Source organism: Drosophila melanogaster, chromosome X, assembly GCF_000001215.4.
Source record: "Drosophila melanogaster chromosome X".
Classification (NCBI taxonomy): Eukaryota; Metazoa; Arthropoda; class Insecta; order Diptera; family Drosophilidae; genus Drosophila; species Drosophila melanogaster.
Genome location: NC_004354.4, coordinates 15,731,977 through 15,749,133, shown reverse-complemented (window position 1 = coordinate 15,749,133; position 17,157 = coordinate 15,731,977). Strand labels below are relative to the sequence as shown.

At 47.3% G+C, this 17,157-nt stretch overlaps 8 protein-coding genes across 10 annotated transcripts, besides 1 other annotated feature; 4 read left to right on the top strand and 4 right to left on the bottom strand.

The window, feature by feature from the left end:
- Positions 1-162: 162 nt before the first annotated feature.
- On the bottom strand, positions 163-2,486 carry CCT6 (Chaperonin containing TCP1 subunit 6). Its single transcript, NM_132838.3, has 2 exons — positions 2,227-2,486; positions 163-1,826 (listed from the first exon to the last, which is right to left on the bottom strand). The coding sequence occupies exons 1-2, from the start codon at positions 2,361-2,363 to the stop codon at positions 362-364; spliced, it is 1,602 nt and encodes a 533-aa protein (NP_573066.1). The 5' UTR covers positions 2,364-2,486; the 3' UTR covers positions 163-361.
- Positions 2,487-2,639: 153 nt separating this feature from the next.
- Positions 2,640-2,791: a mobile genetic element.
- A 111-nt stretch (positions 2,792-2,902) lies between these two features.
- Positions 2,903-7,791, top strand: CG8944 (uncharacterized protein). The gene is made up of 3 exons (NM_132837.3): positions 2,903-3,814; positions 3,965-4,321; positions 4,711-7,791. The coding sequence occupies exons 1-3, from the start codon at positions 3,092-3,094 to the stop codon at positions 5,917-5,919; spliced, it is 2,289 nt and encodes a 762-aa protein (NP_573065.1). The 5' UTR covers positions 2,903-3,091; the 3' UTR covers positions 5,920-7,791.
- Positions 7,792-8,716: 925 nt separating this feature from the next.
- CG8206 (uncharacterized protein) lies at positions 8,717-9,904 on the bottom strand. Of its 2 annotated transcripts, none has more exons than NM_001298365.1 (1): positions 8,717-9,904. In NM_001298365.1, the coding sequence occupies exon 1, from the start codon at positions 9,729-9,731 to the stop codon at positions 9,156-9,158; it is 576 nt and encodes a 191-aa protein (NP_001285294.1). In that variant the 5' UTR covers positions 9,732-9,904; the 3' UTR covers positions 8,717-9,155. The 2 variants fall into 2 exon arrangements, with proteins under 2 accessions (NP_001285294.1, NP_573064.1); NM_132836.3 differs by having other exon boundaries at positions 8,892-9,904.
- A 275-nt stretch (positions 9,905-10,179) lies between these two features.
- Positions 10,180-11,641, top strand: CG11679 (uncharacterized protein). The gene has a single exon (NM_132835.3). The coding sequence runs from the start codon at positions 10,308-10,310 to the stop codon at positions 11,568-11,570; it is 1,263 nt and encodes a 420-aa protein (NP_573063.1). The 5' UTR covers positions 10,180-10,307; the 3' UTR covers positions 11,571-11,641.
- Positions 11,642-12,013: 372 nt separating this feature from the next.
- Arp6 (Actin-related protein 6) lies at positions 12,014-13,360 on the top strand. The gene has a single exon (NM_078610.3). The coding sequence runs from the start codon at positions 12,101-12,103 to the stop codon at positions 13,295-13,297; it is 1,197 nt and encodes a 398-aa protein (NP_511165.1). The 5' UTR covers positions 12,014-12,100; the 3' UTR covers positions 13,298-13,360.
- MagR (Magnetic receptor) lies at positions 13,354-14,864 on the bottom strand. 2 transcript variants are annotated; one of them, NM_001272650.1, is made up of 5 exons: positions 14,682-14,864; positions 14,528-14,581; positions 13,960-14,035; positions 13,813-13,890; positions 13,354-13,745 (listed from the first exon to the last, which is right to left on the bottom strand). In NM_001272650.1, the coding sequence occupies exons 1-5, from the start codon at positions 14,763-14,765 to the stop codon at positions 13,642-13,644; spliced, it is 396 nt and encodes a 131-aa protein (NP_001259579.1). In that variant the 5' UTR covers positions 14,766-14,864; the 3' UTR covers positions 13,354-13,641. The 2 variants fall into 2 exon arrangements, with proteins under 2 accessions (NP_001259579.1, NP_573062.1); NM_132834.2 differs by having other exon boundaries at positions 13,813-13,887.
- A 273-nt stretch (positions 14,865-15,137) lies between these two features.
- On the top strand, positions 15,138-15,912 carry CG12379 (uncharacterized protein). The gene is made up of 2 exons (NM_132833.3): positions 15,138-15,423; positions 15,581-15,912. The coding sequence occupies exons 1-2, from the start codon at positions 15,211-15,213 to the stop codon at positions 15,890-15,892; spliced, it is 525 nt and encodes a 174-aa protein (NP_573061.2). The 5' UTR covers positions 15,138-15,210; the 3' UTR covers positions 15,893-15,912.
- CG8191 (uncharacterized protein) lies at positions 15,471-16,956 on the bottom strand. The gene has a single exon (NM_132832.3). The coding sequence runs from the start codon at positions 16,941-16,943 to the stop codon at positions 15,906-15,908; it is 1,038 nt and encodes a 345-aa protein (NP_573060.1). The 5' UTR covers positions 16,944-16,956; the 3' UTR covers positions 15,471-15,905.
- Between the last annotated feature and the right edge of the window lie 201 nt (positions 16,957-17,157).

The window sequence follows — 17,157 nt, the reverse complement described above, 5'->3', positions numbered from 1 at the left end:
CAAAAAATGTAGTTGTGGGTATTCCCCAATTACCGCCCATATTGAGGTTTGAGTCACGGCTAAATCGCTATTTCCATTTATTTTTAAACCAATGAAAGTTTGTAGTGAGTAAACATTAGTGTTAATAAAAATAGAAAATACATTAGCGTTAAGCATAGAGCTGTGTTTGGTTTTTGTATTTATTAGAATTGTATTTTAAATGTGAATACTTGCAGCCGCAACCATTCCGATTTCATGTGTTTCCAAATTATTTACGTGTTTAGTTTTCTTTTGGTTGTGTGTGGCTTTGAGAGACGCGGGTTGAGTAGCATGCGGTGCATTAACTTGGTTAAATTGAATGGGTCGGATGAAATGATGGGGACTAGCCCTTGAGGCTCGTCATGCCCGCACGCATCACCTCGTCGACGAGAAGCAGGTTGCTGGCAATGATCGAACAGGAGTTGAGGATCTGCTTCTTAACGATGTAGTTGTCGTAGACGCCCAGATCCACGGGCTTCATGGGCTCCCCGGTGGCCAGATCCAGGCCGACCAGTTCGGGACTCAGGCGATCCTCAACAGTCAGCTTGACGATTGTGTCCTGGGCATCGTAGCCGCTGTTCACGGCCAGCGTCTTGGGAATGACCAGCAGGGCATCGGCAAAGGCCTGCACTGCCAGGCGGGACTTGCCCTTGATGGTGTCCTTGAAGGCGACCAGCTCGTTGTACGCGCGCACCTCGAATGCTCCAGCTCCGGGCACCAGAGCCTTATCGGCAATGGTGTTGTTGATGGCACGCAGACCGTCCCTGATGGCGTCCTTGATCTGGGTGATCGTGTGCTTGTTGGGACCCTTGATCAGGATCGTGACGGACAGCGGGTTCTTGCAGTCCTCAACGAAAGTGTACTTGTTCTCGCCCAGAACATGCTCGTACACCACACCGGCGTATCCCAAGTGCTCCTCCTGCAGATCGTCAAAGGAGTTCATTGCAGTGCCACCGCAGGCCAAAGACAGACGCTCCATGTTGCGGCGCTTGGCGCGACGCAAGGCCAGGATGCCCTCCTTGGCCAGGGCGTCCAGCGAGATGGGGTCGATGCCCTTCTGGTTGATCAGGACGAAGGTTTTGTCGGTGCCATCGCACACGGAGCGCTTCAATTCGATCACCTTCTTCACACGCTGGTCGATGAATTCGCGCTCGGCGCGCACAAAGGCCTCACGCTCCTCGGCGGTCTTGTAGAAGAAGCCAGAGTTGACCTCGGCCTTCTCGTACTCCAGCGAGACATTGGCCGTAAGGATGTAGGCATTCTCCAAACGCTTCGGCATGTCCGGGTGGCGAGCACCATGGTCCATGACTAGTCCACGCACCAGCTGTGTATCGGTATCGGATTTGTGCTGCATCTCCATCAGCTCCACCATGTGGAGGTCCACGGGCTTGGTCTTATCGGCACTGGCAATGGTCAGCACGGCATTCACGCAGACGTCCGTAAGCAGATCGGCAAGGGCGGGATGCACCTTGGTCTTCAGACTTGTGTTGGCCACCTCCACCAGGTTCTTCTTGTTGATCTCCACGGGCACCTTGACCTGGTCGAGCACCTCCAATGCCTTGTCGCGTGCCTTCTCGAATCCATCGGTCATGATGCGAGGATGCAGTCCCTCGGACAGATAGATATCGGCCTGCTTCAGGAGCTCGCCAATAAGCATCACAGTGGTGGTGGTTCCATCGCCGGTGGAATCATCCTGGGCCGTGCTGGCCCTGGCAATCATAGAGGCAGTCGGATGTTGGATCTGCATTTCGTGCAGCAGGACATTGCCATCCTTGGTGATCTTGATGTCGCCGGCGCCAGAAACCAACCTGCGAAGTTTCTAGAATTAGTATGCTTGTTTCACTTTTCACGGCGCGTGAGTCAAGTCACGCCTCTTTCGATGCCACTTTCTGAATCACCCGGTGCTGGATATGCAGGTAAACACACATTTATGAATAAATTAAAGCCTCTGGGGGCATCTTTCATTTAAGATTCTTTTTGAAATTAAATAAAAACACCTAAATTCTAAGCTTTTTGCTCCAGAGTTGCAACATTCTCTTTCTTTCTTTTGCGATGACGCATGCCGCTAGTTCCAGTCTAACCTCAAACTTGCAGTTGCCGCAGCTGTGACCAAAACGTTTGTTTTTTCGCCTATAAACTAGCATTCTCACTCAAATTGCTAATGGAACGCAAAGTGAGGGATATTAGAGGCCGGTTTTAGTAACTTACATCTTAACGGTGCCCTTGGGTCCCAAATTGGTGCGCATCACATCCTGCAGTCCCTTGGCGGCACTGATATTGATGGCCAGAGCCTGGGCGGCGCGGGCAAACTCGGCCTTGGGGTTCAGCAAGCTAATCGAAGCCATCGCGTGTCGCAATTAAACAGAGATTTTCTTAGCTCGGCAAAATAAATCAATAGGAATCGGCACAAATCCAAGCACGCTTAAAGTTAGGCGAATCGAAGAAATCAGATGGCAAGTGTGACCAGATGGGGGAAAGACAACTAGAGACTTCAAAGCAGTACAATCGATAGTATTGTAATCACTTCCAATTTGTAACACTTTTATTTATTTCTAATTAGATTTTTCGTTGTGGTGGCTTACATGCAAAATGACATTTAAAAAATGTTTCATATATATATCTTTTTTTTTATTTAAATTTATTAAACGAAATTATTTTATTGACTAGCGTACCATTACCCTTCTTGGGCAACTTAATTTAATCGGTATCAATTTAAGCGATTCTTAATATCTAAGTTATTTACAAAGATTATATGATTATGAGTATTAAAGAAGGTCTTAAGGGTGGTAATATATTTCCCGCTAGTAATGGCTATTTCCCGCTAAATCACTGCAAAATAAGCCGCACAATTTAATCGGCTCACCTGCGACCACCGATGGCGATTAGCAAATGAAATGCAACCGTGCGCCCAAACCCCAACACTAAAAAGTTTTTTTTTATTGGCCAAATCGGGATAAAATCAAGTCAAAATAAGGCACAATACTAGAGTGCGCCGACCGCAGCGTAGAGTACCAAGAGACTTAATTGAATTCTGATTGTTAACCGGACAGGACGAGGATCCGCAGGCGGCGCGATGAGTGTCCTGGCGTATCCACGTACCAACGACGAGGAGATTTTCCGTCACTGCACCAAGGACTGCGGCATGGTGACGGCCACAGATGACTTCCAGTACTTCGCCCTGCGTTGCATCTTCTGCAGCGAGAAGTTTCTCTACTTCGACTCCTTCATCGGCCACATGCAGACAGTTCACCTGGGCGACCAGTCCGTGGCGAATACCTCCTCCCGTCTCCCCTTCAATCTCGGCGAGCCCATGTCCCTGTCCGGTCGTAATGGGGATCTGCCCAACTTCCACGAGATCGAAGACTTAACGGACGCGGACACAGCGCTGCTGGAGCCCCAAATGGTCATCAAACAAGAGCTCCAGGATCTGCCCTGCAGCGATGATGATGTGGTCGCCGGCGAAGAAGACGACGATGAGCAACGGCTGAACGATTCCGAGGCCGATGAGGACGAGGCCATATTACCCGAAAGCGATGTACCGGTGGTCAGTTCCAAGACGCGGGCACGCAAAAAGGTCACAAAGCAGCGCCAGAGGGACATGTCTAGCGAGCTTCTCATCGCCGGTGACGGCGATTCATCCATGGACGACTACGGTGATCCGGATCACAGCTATATGGACGACAATTCCGGAGAGTACATGGACTTTGCTGGATTCGACGGCGTTAACCACAGTGGTTTCGGAACCGAATCGGACTTTCTCAGCTATGATGAGATGGTGGAGGAGTCCCTGCTGGGAGTAAGTTATATTTTTATACTATATACATACAGATATTTTTGTTAAAATTTTCGCCCATCGATTTAAAAGCTACATTTATTTCACCCTTAATTTTCACTAATATCCATATATACCTATTTGTAATGATTTTATCATTTTCCCACCCCTTAGCGCGACCGGGAGGTTACGATGCACATCAAGGACCGCAAGATGATCCAGTTTCTCATCCACTCGTATCAGCGCAACCCCTTTTTGTGGGACCACGGCAATGCACAGTTCCGGGATCGCGTTAAGCGCGCCCGCTTCCTCGACTGGATTGTGCTGGAGTTCAAGAGCCGGTTTAACATCTCGCTGGCCAAGGACGCCATCACCCGTAAGTGGGACAACCTGCGCACGGTATACAAGCGGGAGTGCAATCGCATGGCTCTGGAGAAGACCAACATCAGTACGCTGTGGTACTTCAAGGAGCTGCACTTCCTCAACGAGGTATACAGCTACAACGATAAGATGTCCGATGCTGTTGTTAAGGTTAGTGGCTCCCCTTTCAATTCGATCCTATGCGTCCGCTTCTCTGAATTGGGGGTGGATTGAAACGGAACCTTGTTAGCGGATTAATTAACGTAAACAGGTGGGCGACTTGAGTAGAGACTTTATTTATTTATCCAGCGACGTGATTGGGTGGCTGACTACCAAGTCCTCCGTTTACTTTAATATCGTAATTAATGTCTTGAAAATATAAAGGTTGACTTTTCTACACCACTAATTAATTTTTAAACTGAATTTCTCCTGCATATGCGCAGTAATAGTCCTCTTCTCCTCCTTCCTACCTCAGAATGCAACTCGTAAATGCCTAATCAAAGTTGTTAGTTTTGTGGGGCTTATCAAATGTCAATCAATAACTCTCATCCTTCCGACAGGAAACCTCCTATCGCCGCCGCTTCTCGGCCATTTGGAACGATACGTCTACTGCCAAGCTGCTGAGCATGGTGAAGCGGTACCAGTGCTTTTACAACCGCTTCGATCCCGACTACCGCAGCAAGGAGCGACGCGGCGAGGGACTCCATCAGATGGCCATTGAACTGCAGCAGCTGATCGATGTGACCACCATCCAGATATCAAAGCGCATTTCCCAGCTGCGATTCGATTACTCCAAACAGAAGATGGAGCGCCTTAACAGCGAGAGGCTGGGCAAGAAATTCATTGCGAACTATTTGTACTACGATCAGATGCACTTTATGGACGACGACATTCCGCCATTTAAGTGCGCACACTGCCCGGAAATAGTGCAAACACTCAGGGAACTGGACCTCCACATGCTCACCCACCAGCCTAGTTTGGGTGGCGGTTACTATTGCAACATCTGCAGCATACAGTTCCACAATGCCCAGGAGTTCGATAACCACAAGCAGTTGCATTTGGGCGGCGTAACCGAGATCAAGTTCAACTGCGAATTGTGCACGGCCAGTTTCCGCGAGAAGGCCAACTATGATGAGCACCTGCGGCGCCATAACGAGGAGCTGTTTCTGCCCTCGCTGGCGCTTAATCACAGCATCATGGAGGGCGGCCTGGGAGATGACGAGATCGGAGTCGAGGGCGAGGAGTCCAGAGGCAGCGGCAGTCGCCGCAAAAGGAGGCACGCTGCGAAAGCAACCGATGACATGGTCGACGATGATGATCGAATTGGCGGCGGTGGTGGTGGTGGTTCTGGTGGTGGTGGCACTGACATTGCCAAGCCGTATGGATGCGATGTGTGTCGCCGCAGTTTCGCCACGCCGGGCCACCTGAATGCGCATCGAATTGTCCACCAGGATGAGCGGGAGCGGTGCTATAAATGCGACTATCCGCAGTGCAATAAATCGTTTGTGGCGCGCAACAGCCTGTTCGAGCACCTGAAGCAGCACTACAGCAACGAGGAGTTCAAGTGCGACATTTGCGGCAAGACGTTCAAGTCGACAAAGAATCTGCAGAACCACAAACAGATCCACGACAAGATCAAGCGCTACGTCTGCCAGATATGCGGTTCGGCATTTGCCCAAGCGGCCGGCCTCTATCTGCACAAGCGTCGACACAATCGACCCAATGGTGCCGTCGGCGCTGTTGGTCGTTCGGGTCGTAGCAGTCTGTGAGATAGGGATTGGGAGAGGGACAAGGACAAGGACTGGTCCAAGGCCAAGAGTCGCGGTAGGGGGCGCGGACGTGGTCGTGGGCGTGGTCGCTATGTCAAATAGTTTTAAATTTAACTAAAATTGAAACTGTAACTGCAACTGTAACATCTTTAAATTGCCAGCTACTTAGGCAACTTAGTTAGCTTTCTTAATCTTAGTTTTAGATTCACTCGATGTTCAGATCTATTTTGCAATTTGATTCAGTTGAAAACCGAAAACCAATGCCAGGGAACTGAAATTAAGCAGTAACAATAACTTTGCATACATGCAGCTATCATACAAATATCATATTTGTATGTCCAATTTTGTCTGAATCGAAACCGCGAACAGGGTCTCATGTATTATTTTGTTTTTATATTTATTAGTTCTCGAAGCTATACATAATTTAATTGTACTCTATTCGAATCCACTTACCTGTAGACGTACTTAAACACAAAAAGTATTTAACAACAACGCCCATGAATGCAACTTTAGTTCTAAGAAATTGGTAGAACACTTACACTTCCTTTGACTTCCCAATGATTTTTGAGTGAGTTCAATTTGACAGAGAAGGCGATAGGAAGGGCCAGAAAGAGAGGGGTAGAGAGGTACTTATAATTAATAACAAATGCTTAACATTTCAGTGCCAATTTCGAGTTCTTCTCTCCAGACACACACAGCATTACAATCTGATTATTGATGTAAGAATTGTATACATTCCTTCCCGTCCCGCGATAATCGATGTGAGCGAGTAGATGCATTCCAGAACTAAGTATTTCATAAAGTATTCTATGTACTAACTATATATTTATACGCAAGAACCACAACTGCAGCAGCCAATTGCCATCAAACTGATAGACCGAACCGAAAACCCAGCAACTTAAGCCGTTAATTAACAGCAATAACTAAGTTACTAAGCACATCTAACAAGCAACTATGTATGTTTAAGCCACACAATGCAAAATACAACCACAAAACATAATGTGCAGGACGTTGCGTGGCCATTGACGCATTGCCATCGCGCCTGATGGCCACGAAACGCACTGTCCGCGAACGACTGAATCTGTAATACTACACTTCGAGGCGAGTTAGGTTCTCGAAAATATCGCGCCACTTCGTCCTGTAATCGTAACATTAACCTATCGTACATATATGTAATCCTATCTGTAAATATATAACTCGAGCAGGCCGATTATGTAACTATAAACAGCATACGAATCGTAGCTATAGCCATGGCAATATGTTTAGCGTACGGAAACGAGAGCCCAGTGTGGTACGAAGCTTCATCCTAAGCCTAAGTTCATTTAGCACAATTTCGCAGAGTATCCGGCTCGGCGGCTAACTCATTAATGCGAAATTAGCCAAAATCCAAGACAACGCCTATCCAAGGTACGTTGGCGCTTCCATTGGATTTGGGATTCGGGATTTGGAGGGCGAGCATTCAAACAAATTGTGAAATAGTTAACAGAAGCGAAATGCGAGGTGACAAAAATACAAAACAATTTAGAGCCAGAGGGAGATTAATAATCACAAGAATCGTAACAAAAGTGCGCTTCCAGGAGAAACAGAAGGAAAAGAAAACAAACACCACAACCTACAAAACAAGCAAAGAGAAACTCATCCGAAAAAAAGAACGAAATATTTAAACAAACTAGCAACGTAATGAATATGTATTTTAAACCGTAAGAAACGTCTTCGAAACATGTAAATTAACTGAGAGAAATGATGGCAGAAGCAAATCACAATTTTATTTATCTTAGTAATACCGAATGAGATTTTAGTACCATACAATATATACACACGCGTATTCGAAGTATTCTCGAATAAATAGGTTTAAATAATTATTTAAAAAGCAAGCCAAACTAGTTTCATTCGAGGGCGGGCACTTACTCTTACTTTCCACGAAAACATATGTATTTTTGAAAACATTTTTTAAAGAATTTCCCAGCCAAAGATAAGCGATGACGTTTTTATCAGTATCTCTTGACACTTGTTGTCGCGCGTCTGGAAAGATTCAATGGAGGTGGAACTAGACGCCATGCCTCGGAATCATCTTGTTTGTTTACAAATTGTCTTGACGTCACCAAAAGCGCAGTGTCATGCTGAGTTGGGCATTCGAAATTATATGCAATTATATGCAGCACTGAAACAATCTGCTTGGTGTTTTCAAAATAATAAACCATATCTACATATATATCTATTTCAATATTTATTATGGCAGAGCAGCAGATTGGGATAGATCTTAATGAAGTTTCAAATGAAGTTAATTAATTTAGATGTCAAGAGATGGATGTAACAGTTGGTAGAACCACTTGGCAATAACTACAGACTCCGTGGGCTTACTATCTTCCGTCCACATGCCATCAGCGCACAAAATCCGTTGTTGTTAGCCAATTTGGGGGCATATCTCTTAGGGATTCGGCGGCCCCTTACGACGCAGAAAAGATCACTCGACAGGGGCGTGTTTTTCATACTTATATGTATTTATATATGGTATGCATTAGTGTCTAGCCCCAAAGCCGTATCTATACCTACCAATCCGGCACATTTCACCATTGCGTAGCCAGGCCGGCAGCGTGCCAATTTTTATTGTTGCGATAATTAGCACTCCGGCTGTGTTTTGATCGATCCGATCAATTAGCGAGCGGCCACCGAGCCCCTTCGGCTTCTACCGGCTTCTAGGGCTCTCCAGATAAATAAATGAGTCCACTTTTGACTGGGCACGTCTAGTATATATGCGTGTGCGTACACAGAAAAAAAAACCTGGTCAATATAAGATAGGCACGGCGTATATTGACAAAAATTGATGGCTTGTAGCCAAAACTTGATGATTGTACATATACATATGTATTTTAACATTTATATCAACAATGAGACATTTTTCTTTCTGTGCACCCTGATTAGATAGTCTACAGCGGAATAACAGATTTAGCCATATACAATGTTTGTTTTTTGCTTTTGAACTGGTCGTTCCTTTAATCACTTTTTTAGGCATTACTCACGGCCCGAAACAATCAACAATTACAGTACAATTATTATATACAGCCGTCTGAGCTCGGAAACAGAATGTGGGATTCCGGTTTGCAGTTGGGTACTTGGGTGCTTGGTTGCTTGGGTTCAATGTGCCACCCCGTGTCGAGTGTGTCCTCCTCAGACACGATTCGCAGGTTGACGGCACCAGGTTCTCACCTCTACTGATGCCCCTTTGACTAGAGTTCCTAAATCAGCTCGCCGCGCTCGTTCACCTTGATCACCCGGACGCGGGCATGCCGGTCGGCCAGCACCTGGTCGATATTCTTGCTGGTACTGATTCCAGAGCTAATGCTGCTATCGCCATCGCTGCCGGTGAACAGTCCCAGATTGTCCTTGATCAGATGGTCGACGGCACAGCCGTCGCACTGTAGGATCACCACGCCGCTGTAGTAGGCCTCTTCGCTGATGGTCTTCGTGTTGCGGGTGTTGCACAGCTTGCAGCGGTACACCAGCTCCATGCGGCGTTGCATGCGTCGGAAGCGCTTCAGTGTCGTCGGCGACAGAGAGCCATTCGCCTGGTTTCCGGACGTGGAGCCTCCCAGGTCAAACTGCTTGGCCGTGAAATGGCACGCATCGAGTATGGAGCGCGGTATGGAAAGCGGTGCTGGACGCGACGATTTTAGGTGCTGCTCGGCATCGTTGGTTAGCGGCACGGCGTCCACCGCTTGTTGCTGCTGGGTGGCGTTGAGGATCGCGTTTTGTCCATTCTGGCGCAAATAGTTGAGAGTTCGCGATGTGAAGATGTTGCGCAATGCGTTCATTTTATGTTGCTACTAAGCGGTGTTGCACATCCGCGTTGCTTTCTGCTCTTGCCGCCCGCTGCAGTGCGTCCTGAATTCTGGCGCCGCACGTGCTGAATGTGGGGTAGTTACTGCGTTTTGTTTTGCCCCAAATGGGGAAGAAAATGGTTAAGTGGAGCGATGAAAACAGCTGATGGCTATCGTTATCGGAGCAGTGCAGGCGGTTGGCCGCTTAAATTCAGTTCTCACATTTTGGCTATTTTGTATCCAGGTTCAGTAATTTGTCTCTATTGGCAGAAGTTTATGTAGTATGAGTTGAAGACTCGTTACAGCATTTCAAAAAGCAAATAACAGAATTTCAACTACCAAATTTGTAGTATAAATACCAAGCAATAATGAAAATTCATAGCTTAGAAATAACTAACGGCCGAAGAACCGAGTTCACCACTGAGTGCCTATCGGATTCGATAATCACAACAAAAGGCAATCGGAGGCCGGCTACTATATTATATAGCCACCAGATACGATTCGTTACCAAACCGATCTCAACTCCCAGAAATGGGCCACTAATTGCTGCTGGAGCATAAATCAAAAGCCATGAACTTTGCACGCCTGAGATTCGGGCAGATGGTCCTTGGAGGACTTCGAATTCCGCGCCAGCAGACGCAGACGCAGTGGATGATGGACCGCCGCCGATGGTTGGCCAGTGAAGCCACCTCATCGGCTGCGGCGCCAGCTCAAGCAGCTTCTGTACCTAGAACTCAAACGCAACCGCGGGTAAAGCCATTGCCGCTAGCCGAGGAGCGCTTGGAGTCGATACTATCGCCCATTCGCACCAGGATCATTCGAAAGAAGCGCTTGGCCATCGATGAACTGTCCGCTTTGGGGTTTCTCAACACCCGTGGTTATACGACCGCCGAGGAGTACAATCTGGAGGATCTGCAGATAGCCCTCCGCGAACAGAACCTGTACGAGACGAAGCGTTTCTTCTCCACAGACAATCTGGACGTGGAGCAGAATGTGCTCTTTGTGGCGGCCAAATATCCGACGGGTCAGCAGCCGCGGGAGATATTCTTCTTCCGCGAGGGCTCGGTGGTCTTTTGGAACTGCAGCGACATCGAGACGAACAATGTGCTAAGTTTCCTGCGCGCCTTCGAAAGGGAATCGTATGTGAGTGCCCTGGTTCACGGGGAGAGCGAGGTGATGCCCTACACCTACATTCCATCGACGGCGGTGGATGTGGAGGGCGATCTGGTGGCGGAGAGCAGCGACTTCAATGTCACGTCACGGGCATTCTTCCAGAATGGCAAGTTCTTTGTTACCGCCGATACGGATAGTTTCCTGTATAAGTACACCTTCTCCAATGCGATGGCACAGTCAATAAAGCTGGGCATGTGGGAGGCGACACTGGACCGCTACATAGACTCCATAGAGCATCTCACCGAGGATCTAAAGCGTGGTCGCCGATTAAGAATCTCGCGGGCGGCCATGCTGCGAAAAACCGGTGAATTATTTGCCCTGCGTCATGTGATCAACCTGTCGTCGGATCTGCTGGATGCACCCGATTTCTACTGGGACCGCGAGGAACTGGAGGCACTCTACCTGCAGGTGTGCTCCTACTTCAGCATCTCACGGCGCACCAAGGTGATGAACGAGAAGATCAACCACTGCGTGGAACTGGCCGAGCTGGTGTCCCACAATCTGAACGATGCCCATCATATCCGGCTCGAGTGGATGATCATAATCCTGATCATGGTAGAGGTGGGCTTCGAAGTGCTGCACTTCGTCAGCGATCACAGTGATTCGCATAAGCTAGAGGTCCTGCCACTGGCTGCTCCTGCCGCCTCGATTCCCAATTAGCAAGTAGGCTTGGTCGATAGTTTTTTGTACTATATTTGTATTTTGACGAAATATAGAATTGTTAGCGTTCCAAAAGTTTGTTTGATCTGTGCTCTATTTTTTTTTTGTCCTTTTTAATTTGTTGTTGCCCGTTAAAAACACCAAACATTACGATTTTAAAATTCTCACTAGATCCAATTTAAAAAAATGGCTAGATTAATCGACAGCACTAAAGCAGACGAAGTGTCATTTCTTTTCCTCTGTCGAAAAATGCTATAGATCTACATCGAGAATATTATAATTTTATTGTATGTGTATTTGTATTTTGCTGAAATATAGAATTATTAGCATTCCAAAAAGTTGTTTCTTGTGTTTTCATTTTGTTTTTGTTTTCCTTATTTAATTTGATGTAGACCGTTAAAACACCAAAAATAACGATTTTAAAAATCTCGATAGATTGAACAAATTAATCGACAGCACTAGAACAGAAGAAGTGTTGTTTGTTGTCCTCTTCCGAAAAATGGTATAGATCTACGTTGAGGACGAAAAGGATGGCCAACGCTGTGGTGGTGTTGGACAACGGAGCGCATACGGCGAAAGTGGGCCTGGCCAATCAGGATGAGCCCCATGTGGTGCCCAACTGCATCATGAAAGCAAAGAGCGAGCGGCGACGCGCTTTTGTGGGAAATCAGATAGATGAATGCCGGGACACATCGGCGCTCTATTACATTCTGGCGTTCCAGCGCGGCTACCTGCTCAACTGGCACACACAGAAAACGGTGTGGGATTACATATTCAGCAAGGACGGCATTGGTTGTTCGCTGGAGAACCGCAATATTGTCATCACTGAGCCGCAGATGAACTTCCAGAGCATCCAGGAGGCAACGCTGGAGATTCTGTTTGAGGAGTACAAGGTTGATGGGGTGTACAAGACCACTGCTGCCGATCTGGCTGCCTTTAACTATGTGGCTGACAGCGAGGAGCGGACTACAATGGAATCGCTTAACTGCATCATCATCGATGTAGGCTACAGTTTCACCCACGTTGTTCCTTTTGTGCTGGGACGGCGCGTTCTCCAAGGCATACGACGCATCGACATGGGCGGGAAGGCGCTGACCAACCAGCTAAAGGAGCTAATCTCTTATCGCCACCTAAACGTCATGGACGAGAGTCATGTAGTTAACCAGATCAAGGAAGATGTCTGCTTTGTGGCGGAGGACTTCAAGCAGGCGATGCAGGTGCATTATTCGGAGGAGAAGCGACGCGAAGTCACAGTTGATTATGTCCTTCCAGACTTCACCACCGTCAAACGGGGCTATGTTCGTGTTCCCGGAAAGCCGCGCGAGGATGAGGAGCAACAGCAAATGGTGTCGCTGTGCAATGAACGTTTCACCGTGCCCGAGCTGCTCTTCAATCCCTCGGACATTGGTGTGCAACAGGTGGGCATTCCGGAAGCGGTGGCCGATTGTCTGAAGGCTTGCCCCTGGGAAGCGCACCGCGAACTCCTGCTCAACATCCTTATTGTGGGCGGCAGTGCCCAGTTTCCGGGATTTCTGCCGCGCCTAAAGCGCGATTTACGTGCCCTGGTGCCCGACGATCTTGAAGTGTCACTCATCTGTCCCGAGGATCCGGTGCGGTACGCGTGGTACGGCGGCAAGGAGGTTGCGACCAGCCCCAACTTTGAAGAGTTTGTTTACACGCAAGACGACTACGAGGAGTACGGTTTCCAGGGTATCAATCAGCGGTAACATGCACGTAGTCGAAGTATTTTTTCAATAATAAACTTGATTTGCACATGGGTTTTCTAGAACATTCCTTGTCTATATATTGAACTAGGGCTAAAGAGGACAAACTGCCAGCCTGCGGCAAGGAAGCGGGTGCGTCACTTACCTAGCGCTACAACTAAAATTTAACTATAGAACACAACTTAATATTTAGAATTCGTTTGCGAAGTAAAATTTACAAAGGATGCGGTGCTTTTGCCAACAACGTAATGAGATACAAGGTCGGGCCGCGTACTGCATTTAACTTAGTTAATTTAGGTCTGTCTGCGAGGCGGGTGCCGGCGGATCTCCTCCGGATCTCCATCGGTTTACATGCTGAACGATTCGCCGCAGCCGCATGTGCCCTTAATGTTCGGATTGTTAAACACGAACTCGCTGGACAGCTTCGATTCCACAAAGTCCATCTCGGTACCTGCAAGCGAATTATACTCTGTATTAGCTGGCTTGTCCAATGCTATGCTAAGCTGGTATGAACTTACCCAGCAGCGACAACTGCGCTTTCTTGTCGATGAAGACCTTGACGCCATCCTGGACCACCTCCTCATCCAACTTGTCTGCTGGCAAAAATCGACACAGAACGCAGCATTAGATCTCCACCGAACAACATTCTGTCCAGAGTGGCTTACCTTTTTGGCTGGCATAGTCCAGCGTGTAGGACAGACCATTGCATCCTCGCTGCCGTACGCCCACCTTTAGGCCAACCTGTGGCAGAAACAACATCGAATTTCTGTCATTAACTGTGTGGCTAATTTATAGGCAGCCTTGTTTATTGACCAAAGACAAAGAACTCGGTATTCTAATAAGTCTGTCTCAATTCAAAGAATTTAATCACTTAAAAACTAAATGATTAACAACAAGATAAACATGCTCATCAAAATTTGGTCGGGTCAAAATTTGGAAAATCTAGCTGATTAACGCAGGCCGAATTAGTTAGCATGGCTTATATTTATAGCTAATAATTTGCGCTAAAATATATGACTGACTGAGGAAAAAGCCTATTGTCAAATATAATGCTTGAAGAAGCCCTCTTGCGAACTTCCTATACTCCATGCAACCAGTGCTAAAACTTAAATAACATGCACGGGAACCTTTAAAGAGCTAGGCGAGATTATCAAGATCTCAATCGTGGAAGGCGATAGAATGCCCACTAAAGTGTAGCCTTGGTTCGATGACAACTTGTCAGCAGTCACTCACCATGTCCGGCTTGTCCTGCAGAAGCGTCTTGATGCGTAGCACCGCCGCGGGTGTCTGAAAAGGATTGGGGGAGATCAGAATCATCAGATCGAAGGGGACTGTTACTTCATCAGCAGCAGCATGCGCCGATTTCACCAGGTTTTGGTTTCCTTACCAGAGTCAGAGCGGCCCGCGTCGGGATTAACTTCCGGCCTTTCACCGCCCGCACTGTCGCCGTTGCCACCACACGTGTCGCCATCGGTTCGTGCCCTTTATATAATTTGTTTGACTCGAGAATTTCCACAAAAAAAATTCGAAAATATGAGTGCTTACTACCAGATGGTCGATAGTACTGTCGATAGTATCACGTGAGATGGCATTAACAGATGTCATCGATTGGCAGTGTCACGGGATAGCGGAGAAACGGTTACTACCTGTTTGAAAAATAAGTTATTTTTAAGCCCCAGAGTCCAGGTGGACTTCATTAATAACTTAACTTAATATTTCACAGTAGAATTTATATTAACAATTGGTTTTAATGTCTGTGAGTTACAGCAAATTTTATCAGCACCAGTGACAGCTATAGTAACTTTTTAAAATCGTGACTCGCGACTAGTTTTGAAATGAAAGGAGGTGCCATCTCTAAGTTTAAATGAATTTCACACTTTTCGATTGAGTTAAATAATATCAACAAAATCGAGGATATGTCCGCCCTAAAAAAATTTTATAAAATCAGCGCAGGTGTGAGAAGAGGCGCACTACTTACCAGTTCCCGAAGAACACAAATTGATGCTTTAAATAGTCCACAATTGCAGTTGCAAGTGCATCACTTTGCAACCAAAACACAAACAGCTGTTTTTAGCAGCAGCAACAACTACACGTGCATTTGCCGCAGTATACACTGCAGTAAGCCAGTGGTATGTTTGGAAATCAGTTGTAAATACAAATAAACTACCCAATTGATATTAAATAATGTTATTTACATTTGTAATTTAAAATATTATAAATGGAATGCAATATTTAAAATTATGTATAACAAAAAAGTTAAGTATAATTATTTTGCTCTGCTCCCAGGACGATGCGGACAAGACGGTGGCCACGAATAGCATTCCTCTGGCGAAACTGGAGGCCAAGATGCAGCTGATCTACACCTGCAAGGTGTGCCAGACCCGGAACATGAAGACCATTTCGAAGCTGGCATACCAACGCGGCGTTGTTATCGTGACCTGCGAGGGCTGCTCCAATCACCACCTGATCGCCGACAATCTGAACTGGTTCACAGATCTGGACGGCAAGCGCAACATCGAGGAGATCCTGGCCGAGAAGGGCGAGAAGGTGGTTCGCCTGACCGATGGCAACTGCGAGTTTTTGCCGAAACATGATTAAACTCGTAGTGTAGTTAAGTGAAAACGAATGCCACTTTATTTAGCAGCTCCAGCAAATGTGTCCAGGAATTGGGGGGTAGTTGGGCACGCAGCTGCTGGGCGAACTGCCGGCGACATATGGATCCGGTGGCCAGCATCAGGTAGGTTATGTATGTGGCCTCGTTCACGGGCAGCTGCGAGACAGCCGTGACTGGTGCATCAGCGGTCAATTGCATCTCATCCAAGTCTAGGTAGGGCAGGTGGCGATTCCAATGGTCGATTAGGTAGGCAATAAGGCTGCCGGCCAGACGTACATGCTCCATACTGGCCCAGAATCTCATCTCATTGGCGGATTGCGATACGAACAGAAAGATATTGTGCAGGAAGCCGGTGCAAGCGGTAGATCCGCCCTCCGATAAAGTGTCACAGATCATGTGGCGCATTAGGTAGCAATCCTTGTGAATTTCGCTGTCCTTTGGCTCCCTAAAAAGCTGCAGCCACACCTGGTACTCAATCAGCTCCATGGAGCGCTTTATTGCGGTCTGCATGTCCTCAAGGCTGGATAAGCGGCCAATCCGCTTGACTAGCCGTCGCATCTGCTGAAGATCGGGATTGATAAAATCGCTGGAAGAAAGCGCATCCGATTGGCGTATTGCCGACCAGTCCAAATCACCGATCTCACTCCACGCAGGCTGAATCTCGGCCAACGTTCGATGCGAAAGATGAAGCAGTGGTGCATGAGTTTCTCCCTTTCGTGTGTTCACGATGGTGGTACACAGCTCACGAATACACTTCCGTCGATCCACCAATGCAGAGCAGCTAGCGAAGAAGCCACGGCAATCGCAGCGTTCGGCCAGCGATTGCCCGAAGCGATCATAGCACTCGAACAGGTACAGGTGAGCCTTTAGCAGGGATTCCACAACGGATTGGCTCAGTCGCAGATGGCGGTGCTCGGAGTGCATCTCCTCCTGACAATCGTGCAGCCATGTGAGTAGCTTGAGACAGTGCGGCGCCACATCTTCAAGCACGCTGCTCGTGGATAGGCTCAGTTCTTTTCGGATAAACAAATCCATACGGACTGCAGCTGTCAGCTGTCCGAAAATTCGATGTCACAATCGATAATGTCGATCGGTTTGCTGTGCATGAGATATCGATCTGTCGTTGCCCGTTGCGATAGAATCGAATTTCAAATTGAAAGGCGCCCAAATTAAATGAGATCGACATTAAGACCTTATATATGTATTTATTTATATATATGGCGTACCCATCCTTTCCAGCCGCATTTAT

Excerpts from the sequence above, each read along its gene's own strand:
- Arp6 (NM_078610.3), top strand. The coding sequence starts at position 12,101 with ATGGCCAACGCTGTGGTGGTGTTGGACAACGGAGCGCATACGGCGAAA.
- MagR (NM_001272650.1), bottom strand. The coding sequence starts at position 14,765 with ATGGCGACACGTGTGGTGGCAACGGCGACAGTGCGGGCGGTGAAAGGC. Across the intron at positions 13,891-13,959 it reads GGACTATGCCAGCCAAAAAG|CAGACAAGTTGGATGAGGAG; the intron begins GTAAGCCACTCT and ends GATTTTTGCCAG. Across the intron at positions 13,746-13,812 it reads AGCGCAGTTGTCGCTGCTGG|GTACCGAGATGGACTTTGTG; the intron begins GTAAGTTCATAC and ends ATTCGCTTGCAG.
- CG11679 (NM_132835.3), top strand. The coding sequence starts at position 10,308 with ATGAACTTTGCACGCCTGAGATTCGGGCAGATGGTCCTTGGAGGACTT.
- CG12379 (NM_132833.3), top strand. The coding sequence starts at position 15,211 with ATGTCCGCCCTAAAAAAATTTTATAAAATCAGCGCAGGTGTGAGAAGA. Across the intron at positions 15,424-15,580 it reads TACACTGCAGTAAGCCAGTG|GACGATGCGGACAAGACGGT; the intron begins GTATGTTTGGAA and ends CTCTGCTCCCAG.
- CCT6 (NM_132838.3), bottom strand. The coding sequence starts at position 2,363 with ATGGCTTCGATTAGCTTGCTGAACCCCAAGGCCGAGTTTGCCCGCGCC. Across the intron at positions 1,827-2,226 it reads CCCAAGGGCACCGTTAAGAT|GTTGGTTTCTGGCGCCGGCG; the intron begins GTAAGTTACTAA and ends GAAACTTCGCAG.
- CG8944 (NM_132837.3), top strand. The coding sequence starts at position 3,092 with ATGAGTGTCCTGGCGTATCCACGTACCAACGACGAGGAGATTTTCCGT. Across the intron at positions 3,815-3,964 it reads TGGAGGAGTCCCTGCTGGGA|CGCGACCGGGAGGTTACGAT; the intron begins GTAAGTTATATT and ends CCCACCCCTTAG. Across the intron at positions 4,322-4,710 it reads TGTCCGATGCTGTTGTTAAG|GAAACCTCCTATCGCCGCCG; the intron begins GTTAGTGGCTCC and ends TCCTTCCGACAG.
- CG8206 (NM_001298365.1), bottom strand. The coding sequence starts at position 9,731 with ATGAACGCATTGCGCAACATCTTCACATCGCGAACTCTCAACTATTTG.
- CG8191 (NM_132832.3), bottom strand. The coding sequence starts at position 16,943 with ATGGATTTGTTTATCCGAAAAGAACTGAGCCTATCCACGAGCAGCGTG.